Source organism: Populus trichocarpa, chromosome 16 (genome assembly GCF_000002775.5).
Source record: "Populus trichocarpa isolate Nisqually-1 chromosome 16, P.trichocarpa_v4.1, whole genome shotgun sequence".
Classification (NCBI taxonomy): domain Eukaryota; kingdom Viridiplantae; phylum Streptophyta; class Magnoliopsida; order Malpighiales; family Salicaceae; genus Populus; species Populus trichocarpa.
Genome location: NC_037300.2, coordinates 6,149,768 through 6,160,846, shown reverse-complemented (window position 1 = coordinate 6,160,846; position 11,079 = coordinate 6,149,768). Strand labels below are relative to the sequence as shown.

The 11,079-nt window shown below is 31.5% G+C and overlaps 1 protein-coding gene across 5 annotated transcripts; it reads right to left on the bottom strand.

Annotated features, from left to right (window-relative positions):
• Window positions 1-4,905: 4,905 nt before the first annotated feature.
• LOC7465272 (uncharacterized) lies at window positions 4,906-10,443 on the bottom strand. Of its 5 annotated transcripts, none has more exons than XM_024587119.2 (5): window positions 10,040-10,443; window positions 9,283-9,407; window positions 7,139-9,127; window positions 6,148-6,334; window positions 4,906-5,662 (listed from the first exon to the last, which is right to left on the bottom strand). In XM_024587119.2, exons 3-5 carry the CDS (start codon window positions 9,050-9,052, stop codon window positions 5,052-5,054), a joined length of 2,712 nt encoding a protein of 903 aa, XP_024442887.1. In that variant the 5' UTR covers window positions 9,053-9,127; window positions 9,283-9,407; window positions 10,040-10,443; the 3' UTR covers window positions 4,906-5,051. The 5 variants fall into 5 exon arrangements, with proteins under 5 accessions (XP_024442887.1, XP_024442888.1, XP_002322831.2 ...); XM_024587120.2 differs by having other exon boundaries at window positions 9,283-9,373; XM_002322795.4 differs by having other exon boundaries at window positions 9,283-10,443.
• Window positions 10,444-11,079: the final 636 nt, after the last annotated feature.

The following is an 11,079-nucleotide window of genomic DNA, read 5'->3' as shown; positions in this document are numbered from 1 at the left end:
TAGAGTATTAAAGAATTAATTTAAAGTAATGTTATTAAAAAGAAATGTTTTTTTATGTACTATTGGTGCAAAAATAATTACAAAATATGCCTACAAGATGAAGTTCTACCGATGATTTTAACATTCAAATTCAAAGTTTGTTTGAAATTATAATAATAATAATGATGGTTTAAAATATTTTTTATTTAAAAATATATTAAAATAAAAAAATTATTTTTTATATCAGTATATCAAAACAATATAAAAATATAAAAAATATCATTTTAAATAAAAATAAATTTAAAATATGAGGGAATTCCCAAAAGAATTGAACTAAATCAGCAATATTTACATTTATTTTACTTTCTATGTTCATAAATAAACGAGTAGGAGATTTAACAGACCAAAGAATATAAAACTTGAGATAAATTTAATTTAGATAAACAAGATTTTGAAGATCATGAATGATAATTTACTTCATTTGATAGGATGACAGCTTGCATAAAAGAACACTATGAGTATATACAGGCAATACATAGCATAATAACATGGAATATCCATTTACACCTATATAATTCTCGTATTTTATTCGTTATAGTTTAATCATACACACAAATCATATATATATATATATATATATGCTAAATTTTAAATTGATATTATATAGTTCTATATTAATTTTATTCTACATGCTACACTTGAAAAGTTGATACTAGTCTTTAAAAAGATAAATTAAGAATGATATGTTTTAATAAATAATAAAATATTTGTTGATTCTAGTAAAAAATTGAGTTGAGAAGCTGAAATAAATATGCATATTAATTATGATATCAAATTTTATGTGACGGGGAGCTTTTTAATTTTTTTATTTAATTATACAATAATAAAATTATTTTTTATAAGAAAGAAATAATTTAAACTCCATTGAAAAGAAATTATAGTTAATTCTTCCTTTCCATATCAATATTTTATTCAATTAAAAAACATATTTTTTTTTGTCATGGGTTCTTAATTTGATTAAAAAACAAAAAGAATTAAAATAAATAAGATATTTTATTCTCATTCAATATTAATAAATAAATTATTTTCAAAATTCTGCATATATCATTCTTATACATAATTATCCATAAAATAATTTATCATATCATGATAAAAGTTTTTTAATCTTCTTAAAAACAATGATATTTTTTTTTATTAGAAGCACACTTTTCTAATAAAAAAAACCGATAATTCAAATAAAGACATGTTAAAGCCTTTGAAAATTTAAGCTCTTTGAAATAAGTAGGAAATATATATTTCTCAAATCTAAATTCAATTTCCTTACTAACATATCTCTTTATTATTTTAGTGAAAGCATTTTTTAACTAGAATTAATATTAAAAAAAATCATGATTGTAAAAGAAAGTTAAAAAAAAATTATATATCAAAATAATGTGTCCATATTTTGTATGTCATTGAATGATAAAAAAATAATAAATATGATAAAATTATGTGAAAATTTTATTTAAAATTTTTTATTTTAAGCGAATATATATGATCAATTTATTATTACTATTATTTTGTGCATATTAAGTACATAATAATTGAAAACAATTGTCAACATTGTAAAGAAAACCTATAATATTATTTAAGAACCAAGTCAAAATTGAAGGATAATTGAATTATCATGTTAGCATATTTTTTGGACCGAAAAAAAAAAGAGAACAAATGAGAAAAAGAGAAAGAAAGAAACAAGCTAGACCTAGCGCCTAACCCAAGCAAAAAGGCAGACATGTTTGGGCCCATAGGTCAGACCCACACACCTAGTCTTTTTTCTCTATTTTTTAGGGAGTGGACAACATGTTGTCTTCTTATTTTTTTTAAAAAAAAAAAAAAGAAAAGCAAATGACTTATCTTCCAACTGCTCAATTTCCGACCACTTTAGGTTACCAAAAACTCGTTGAAAAGTCGGGTTTTGACTTTTAAACCTAAAAAACCTATATTTAACTATTTTTTCAATTGAAAACACATAAGAAACACTATATAAACCTCAATAAATCAATTTATAGACTTAAAATAACAAAAACTCGATTAAAAAAAAACACTCAAAAATCATAAAATTCCTTAAGCCTTGATCTATTTTTTCTAGCTAGATGAAGGTCAAAAATACCACCATCAAACTCCTCTCATTGACAAAAAGATTGTAGTTTTTTTTTTGTCACCAAAACCTTGACATCCGACAACTTGCTGCTCTTTTTTTTATTTTTAGCAACTTTCTCTCTTCTCTTTTAACCTAGGTGTCATGGCTCAATTTTGGTCCCCCAAAAAAATTTTTCTGTAAATTTTTTTTTTTCTAGAATATACAAAAATTCAAAAAAATAAAAAATCTAAAAATATTTTAGGGTCACATAGATAGCAGGTTAATTTGTACTTTTCTAATACATATGATTAAGGAATTCATGATACAATGAAAATTGAATTTAAGAATTAGATTGTACTACTAAAAGAGTTAAGAATTAAAGTGGAAAAAAAAGAGGATCAAAGTGTGAAGAGTGAAAGGTTGAAAAGTTTTCTCTTCAAACCAAGGTTTCAGAACATCCAATTGAGGCTTCAATCAAATTTGTTAAAGGAAACAAAATGAACGAACATCTAGTTGAAGATTTAACCTGACGTTTGATTCTAGAGCTGGTTTTGCCTATTTATTTGTTTAAAAAACATAATTTTTGAAGAATTGATTGCACTTTTGGATAAATAAGGGCAAGATGTAAGTTATTGGTTCCCCAATACTATATATACAAAAGTTTTTTATTGTTTAAAAATAACTTTGTTTTTCTTCATCTCTTTTACACTAAATTCAACAAGTTTTTTAAAAAAGTATCATTAAACTCGGTTTGGTTGGGGAATCAATTGGATAATATGTGAATCTCAAACTTGATCTAGACTGAGTTTCATTTTAAATTGGGTGGTTGGGTCAACGCATAACTTGGGTGATGAGGTCAAAACTTTGGCAAGACTTAATTTCACTTTTTTAAAAAAATCAAAAGAACATTAGTTTTTTTTTAAAAAAAATGCAAAACCAAAAACATGTAGAAAAACCACCATAAATATGCCTTAATTTACTATGGATTATAATAGTAAAATTATGATTTTTCTCTCAGCAACAAAATTAGATGAACTAGCCTTGAGGGGTAAAGAGGTTTCTTCACGAGATTAATTTGTCATTCTTTATTTGTTTAGGTGCAACACTGTCTTTTCAATTTTTTTTATAAAAAATAAATTATTTTATTACCCTTAAAAGTTAAAAAAAAATTGACCTTAGGTTTAGAAACTTTATAGGGATTTCATTTTACTATAAATGGTGTAATGACTCAATTGCCCTTACAATCAAAATGTTTTAACCTTGACTTTAGGGGCCTAGTAGTAGTTTTATAATAGTTTTTTTTGTTATTATCATTTAGTCCTAAGAGCATTTTAATCTTTGTCAAAATAGCATAGATCGAAATAAAGGAAAAAGTTGTTAACACGTGTAAGGTCGCTCTGTTGCCTTCAGGCGGCACATATGGATAACTCAGTTGGTTGTAGTTGTGCTTTTGCCGCTTCATTTGATTCGTCTCGACATCCTCTTACTTTTTGGGTGGCGCATGCATGGTGATTCTGTCTGATTTGGTGCAGGTTTGCTTTTTTTCATTCTTTTCTATCCCTTTAAAAAATCACATCAACCTTTCAATTTCTTTTCCCGTCATATCTAGTTCTTGTTCTCTTAATTGCAATTTTTTTATTTGAAAAAAATATTCAATTTGAAAATTATTTTTAATTTCATTATTCTTTAATTTTTTTTTCATCTCTCAAATTTAGTCTTCATTCTTTTGATTGTTATTTTTTTTATTTCAAGTGATTTATAAAATTGATTTCCTTATGCGATTTCATCCTTCAAATTTTTTTTTCTATCAGGTTTGATTCTCATTTTTTAAATTGTTGATTTTATGCTTTGACAAGTTTTTAGATTGATTTTTGTTTTTAATTTTATCCATCAATATTAAATTAGTTGGGAATTAACATTCTTGATTAAGTTCTGATCTCAGATTTCACGGGTTATGAACTTAGAATATTAACTCACATTTAGAAAATTCATCCGGGTTTGCTTTTTTTCTTCATATTATTAAATTAGGGTTGTCTTTTCTATATTATTAAATTAACCAAACTTATCTTTTGTTTCTTTCATGTTATTAAATTAACCGGGTTATGAGTTTTGCAGGTTAATCATAGTTGATCTGGGTCAATCTGATATGTTGATATCTTAATTTTTTTAAAAAAAAAAGTCGTCCAACATATCACCATTTAAATATTTCAAGTGTTTCGGCCAGCATGTATCGAGTTTTTTACTTTATATCATCTTTATAATTTTTTTAAGGTTGAAAAAATAATATATAATCCATTGCGTAGAGCAAGTTAAAAAATAATCTTAAAACTATATCATTTTAGATTAATCTAAGTATATGTTCAACTTGCGACCTATTCAAAGAGTATTTATCTAAGATTCTTGAGACCTTTGTACTAGTCCTGGAAGTATATTGACTTAATCACGTCTACCTGTATAATGATGGAAAATAGCACTTTAAAAATAAAAATAGTGCTATTTACAAGTTATAATAAGAGCACAAACAATCATCAATTCCCAAACCTGCGATTATTATGGCGACCTTTACTCTCTCTCTTTTTTTTTTTTTGGGAGACGATTCTGGTTCTGTGTGCGATATAGCGTTTGTAAATGGAGATTTTAGATTGCAACTACTCAAAATTTGGGAGTTCAGTAACGGTCAGTCTAAAATTCCAGATAAGCAAAACAACAGTAATGTCTATCTAGAAGGGCGAGCACTGGATACATTAGGTTGTTTTACCTCGCATGCCTGATCCTCGAGCTGCGATAAGCCCCACAAAAAAAAAAAAAAAAAAAAAACATTTTGAACTATTTTTTATTATGGATTTTGTTTTTCTATGAAATGAGAAATTCATCAATTTCATTCCTACATTTCTGTAGTATATATATATTAACTCCTAAATTATCTCAAGGAACTCGTGTGCAAAATCCATCCCTACACTGCTACTAGCTCTCTTACCAACTCTTCTGTCAGTAGCCTCTCAATTTCCCTACCTATAATATCAACGTCCTCCCTCAAATCCAACCACTGCGATTCCCTTTCCAGTATTTTTTCTGCTGCAATGTCCTCGTTAGCTCTCTTATCATGGCTAGCAACCAATTTGCACAGACTATCCTTGAGTCCGTTTTTTATCCACTTGGGACCAATCACAGTTGCAGACCTCACCCAAGGGTGTGAATTTGCATATTGCTGGTAAATCACCAGAAGAGCAAAATTTAGACGGTCAAACAGCAGCCTCCTTTCAGACCTTGGCCAACTTGCATGATTACAGTACTTCTTCTCGACTTCTTCAAATATCAATGGTTTGACTGGCCATTCTGGGGAGTGCAATGTTCTCAGGAATGTATCAGGGTCGCCATCATTAATACCGGAGTCCACCAGTACATCTGCTATGTAGGAAAATTCACAGCTCTCCTCAGCTACTTGTGCTGCTTCTGTAAATCCAACAGATCCCCCCTCGACATCTTCATCACTAGAGATGAGCATGGGTCCTTCCTCGTATGCTTCCGACTCCAACCTAAGAAGTTGAAGCTGCATCCGAAGTCCTACAGGCAGGGAAAAACATTAAAATAAGGTAGCAATAATAAGAATTCAATGTAAAATCCCATCAATGGGAGATTTGTTGCAGCAGCAGATCCTTTTTCTCTGAAAAATCATTTTTTGTCTTGTGTATGAGAATGATATCTGGTAAATCCAAAGTGGCCAAACCACAAAACAATGAAGACAGAGAATGACTGCTCTCTGCATATTATGTAACTTGAATCAACCAAAGTCTCATTATTTAATATTTTAAAACATTTTTACTCAGTGTAACAGAATAATTCCATTCCCAAGGACTCGTTATCATTCTTCCACTGAAAAAACAAACTAAAAAAAAGTTATGCTCACAAATTCCAAGTGGAGTACTGACAATGCAAACAGATACAAATTCCAATGAAAACGCAAACTAAACAATAAAATGCAATGACTCAAATCCCAAGTGGAGTTCAAACACTGAAGAATTAATAAACTAAACAGTTTTTCAGATTACCATTCAGGTCGGCGTTGAGACCCTCAAAGCACTCAGAACCAGATGACAGGTCATCTGGAAAAGGAGTTTCAAGAACTGAGACAGGACTGGGCTGATCAGCCTCCTTCGAGCTTGCTGGAGTTTCTACTTCGGCTACAGAGTGCTGCATGGGAATTGAACCTTTCTTAGATGGCCCATTTGATGGTTCCTAAAACATCAAGAAGTGCTGAGATTAAACCGTTCACTATATATTGAAGTATCCATTTCATGATATATATATATATATATATATATAGAGAGAGAGAGAGAGAGACACTAGAGTATTTAAATTAATTCAGCACCGTGTTTTTTTGGATTATTGAACTAAAGACAACCACTTCTAAGAAATTGTTCTTCAAGCATTTCACGGAAGAGGCAAATATTAAACATGTATATCCTAGGAAGTAGGAAACAAATATATATGTATGGGTGTTTGTGTCTCTACAAAATTTACTGAAAAATGACAAAAAAGAAAAGCCAGGCATGTTCAATATTGAGATTGCAGCAAAATTAGAATTATGGCCAGAGCAAATTGTTGGTATTGCTTAAGAAAACAGATAGCAACAAAAAAAAATGTACTTATTTTCTTAAACAAAAAAAAAAATACTGCAATCTTGCAAAATCATTTATTAAAAGAAAAGAAACACATAGTTGCTCGTATATTTAAGAATCTACTTTTAAAACTAATGCTGTTGCACATATGTATTCCATGAATTGAAACTCCAATCTAAGGGAAAAGCATAGAGTTTAAATCAGATGTTGTGAATCAAAAACTGTATGCATCTGACTGACAGTTTTTTCTGAAATACAGTAGATGATTATTAGGAAAGGGGAGAAGATAAACAAGACATTTCTCCATTCCTTGACATTGAGATTTAAAAGGAAGAACACTCTGCAGCTCAAAGTTTCTATCTATGGTGCTCATAATATGTCAGCATGCACATGGGTCATCCACAAAAGATATAAACCATACCTTTGAGCTTGAAACTTCTAGATCACTAGTAGAGGAATTGCCTTTTACCAACATATAAGTCGATGATTCTTGGTCCATAGGCTTAGATTGCATGGCTTTGTTCTCAATTACCACATCCACCATATTTTCAAAAACTAAACCTGTATCTGTGACAAGAGAAGCTGGTGTCTCAGAAACTGTACAAATTTGTTCCAGTGAATCATATTCTGCAATGTCACTCTGCACTTGATCCCGGCCAAAATTAATATCCAAGGAAGTCTCACTGTGATATCTATACGAGCAGCTAGACATGTGAGATTTCTTAGAACGTGATCTGGAATTTCTAGAAGAAGAACATTCTCTCTTATTGAAATTTCCTTTTACTGTTCTGTTTCTTTCCTGCCAGATCACTTGTCTAGGGATCATATAACTGTCATGGGAAACATTTTCACGGCACTTGTCTATTCTAGGACTACTGATAATAGTAGATGAAGCAAGCACAGACCTTGATCTCAAAAGATTCCCAGTACCAACATCCTTCCAGCCTTCCCTGCTGCTAATACCCAAAGGTTCATCCCACCTAACTGTTCCATGATTGCAATCAACGTCATCACTGAATACTTTTTTACAGATCATGGCATCTGAATTTCCTAGCCTTGTTCCCGAGTTGGGGGTAGCAAGCATTTCACCTAGTGTGCTGCTCTGACTAACAATTCCCATGTTCACAGACTTATGAGTCAGTTTCCACCTCTCTGAGAGTCTCTTCCTGGCCTCTCTGCTCACCGATGATTCGTTAGAGCATGATGATGAAGGTATGCTTCGGTTACTCCAATCAATGGAATTTCTGGAATTCACTGCTGTCTCCTCTGATTCATTTGCAGACTCATTTTCAGTTGAACTCTCATCCCCGACATAGCCTCTAAAACCAGAAGTTGAAAAATTCATGGAGCTGTTTATGAAATTTTTTCTCATTTTCCTGGTGATTTCCCTTGCAATTTCCCTAGATTCTCTAGACTTATACCTTGAGGGCCCTGCATCATCAGGAAAACTTTTCTTTCCCCATGACACCACCTCCTTTTTCTTGATACTAGGAGTTTCAGTGTGTTTCCTACAATCTGAAGGTGATGCATGAGAAGATTGAGATGATGAGGTATTTTTCTTAGAATTCTGCATTTTTCCGATATTTGGTTTCAGAACAACAATCCTTGTAGGGAGAATGGCGGATTCATCTTTCTGATCCAGTTGAACTTTTGACAACTTGACTGGATTTTGAGCTTCAAGCTTACTATAAGAGTAGCTAGAAGGATCAACATGAGGTTTTCTTCGATTCTTCAATGGGTTTTCTCTCTCTATATTACAGCCTAGGCCAATGCTCCCACAGTGTGCAGGATATGATGACTTCTTAGCTGGTATGTGAGTCCGACCGCAATGGGATTGTGGAGGGATACCTTGTAAATCATGTAGATGCTTTGTGAACAAAGAATCTGGCTGCTGAAGATATTTCAGCAAAAGATCCTTGTTGGAGTCCAGATCCTCAATAGCATCATGAAATTCCTTTGAATTCTGAAGTTTTTCATCGGTAGAAAGCCATTTAACATCCGTGAATTTCTGCTGAATGAATGCCATCTCAGCTGCTGTGAGCTCTGAGTGTCCATTTCCACATGATGAGTAACTACTACTACCCATCTTTGAAGTGTCTAAAACTTCAAATACATCTTTAAATTCTTGCTCATCCTTGGAGCTTTTTCTGGATGACCACCGACCATATGAGCCTCTGTTTCTTTGAGCTATCTCTGCCAATACCATTCTTTGGGTGTAGTTCTCCAAGGATTTCTTTGGATGCTTATGAGAAGATTGCTGCAGTGGTAGCCCATCAAGGCCCATCAATCTGGCAATAACACTCGGAGACCTTCTGGATTCAGATTCTCTTGACATCTCTTCTGCTAATAACTTCTTTGTTGGTGTTCCAACCGCCTTTTTTGGAGATCTCCACCCCAACTCACAAGTGAACTACAAGAGCCAAGAAATTCAAATCACAACAATGAATACAAGTAATCAATAAAATACACACAAGAAAAAGGCTGGCATAGAAGAAATTCACAATTCATACAGCTGAGCAGGATTGCTTTTAATAAGTTTTGCAAGAAGCAGATAAATCAACACACCAGTTCTTTAAAATATGGGAATCACCACTCTGAGAACTAGAATCAGAGGCCAAATATGGGAAGTTTCTCGGTTCCCGAACCGGCCAGTTTCCTGGAAATGAATTTCTTGTACACCATTAGGATTGCTGTCACAAGTAAAAGGGAAGGGGGTAGCAAATTTAAAATCTTCAAAAAATTGTTTGCAAAAATTAAATAATCCAATCCAGAAATCATCAATTAACTGTCATTTCGAGCATGCGAAGCTTAAAAAAAAAAAAACATAATAAAAATATCGAATATGGTTAATGAGTACAGTTTAAAGAAATGCAAGCATATGTTTTTATAGCCAGAGAATTAGTAAAAGAAGAAGCAAGCAAAATCATGGGCATGCCACTACAGAGAAAAGATAATTAAAAGGTCATAAAGCATCTCAATCAAAAACCTACTTTATCTAAAGAAAAGAAACAAAGCCAAAAGCTCAATCTAGCTCCTCATCAACCTCTACAATGCACACACAAATAGTAGCAAAAAGATTAACACTACAATTTTTAATTTTTTTTCGGAATTTCAGCTATTATTTAGCTCAACTGCCTGAGAAAATCTGAAGAGAAACGAACAAGAGACTACTTTCCTTTTGCGTTCCTTCTGTTACTGAGCAACAACAATACAGAAGAAACAGACTCTGCTGGGATGCTTGAGAAAAATGCAGGGGGGAAAAATGAGAGAATAAACTTCCACCACATTTCTAAGCTGAAAATGTGTAATAAAAATAGTTTACCTTTTCTGCTAAGATTATGGGTATGAAGATGAGAAATAGGCAAGAGATTGGACCTTCTGAGCTGAAATATTTCCATGGTTATCACTCATTACAAAAAAGATTATTTAAGCATGTAGTGCAATGTAGCAGCAGAAGAAATCTTAGATCGGAAATCCAGCAAAGAAGCAAGCGAGAAACAGAAAGGATCCAAGAAAATCATATAATTGAAACTAAGAGAAGAGAATTAAAAAAAAAATTAATTTTTTCAGCTCTTTTAACTCCGAAAATAGATTCAGTTACCAGATCTTGAAAACAATTAAAAATAGATTTTTTCTTTCTAGAAAGAAAGAAAAAAAAAACAAGAAATAAAGATGGAGAGTGTGGTCCGTTACAAGTGTCGGGGAGAGAGAGGGGGTGTATTTTTTATTTTTTTTTCTTGAACATTCAAAAAACAGAGAGACTGACACGGTAGTTGCAGTGAGGGCGGGTAAGTAGTAAAGTGCGAGAGTGTTCGGTATTGCCGATGCTTATTTTAATATTATTATATTAAAATAATTTTTTTATTTTAAATTAATTTTTAAAAAATTAATTTGATATATTAATATTAAAATTAAATTTTTAAAAGTAAAAAAAAAATTAATAAAAAAGTTTTTAAAAAATAATCATTATTAAACAATCTCTGTACGGGTGGTGGTTGCTGTTGTTGGGAGGTGTACAGTACCATGCGACCGTATTTTGGTTACACGTGTATTGAGACATGGCTGCCACGTTCATTTTCTGGTGCGTCTTGTTTTTTTTTTGGTAAGGTGTTTTTTATTTTTTTATTTGAGGTTTGTATTCTTGGCTGTTTTTAGTTTTAGAATTTTCTATAGCCGTAAATAGAGAAAGTGCGAATTTCAGATGGAAATATGGTTATCGTCCACATCTTTCTATTTGTTGTGAACATGCAATGAATATGGAGGTTTTATAATGTAGGTTTAATATTATGGTGTAAGATATTTTTTTTTAGGAAGAAAGTAAATAATATTGTCGATACTAGAAATGAAAAATTATTAAGAGAT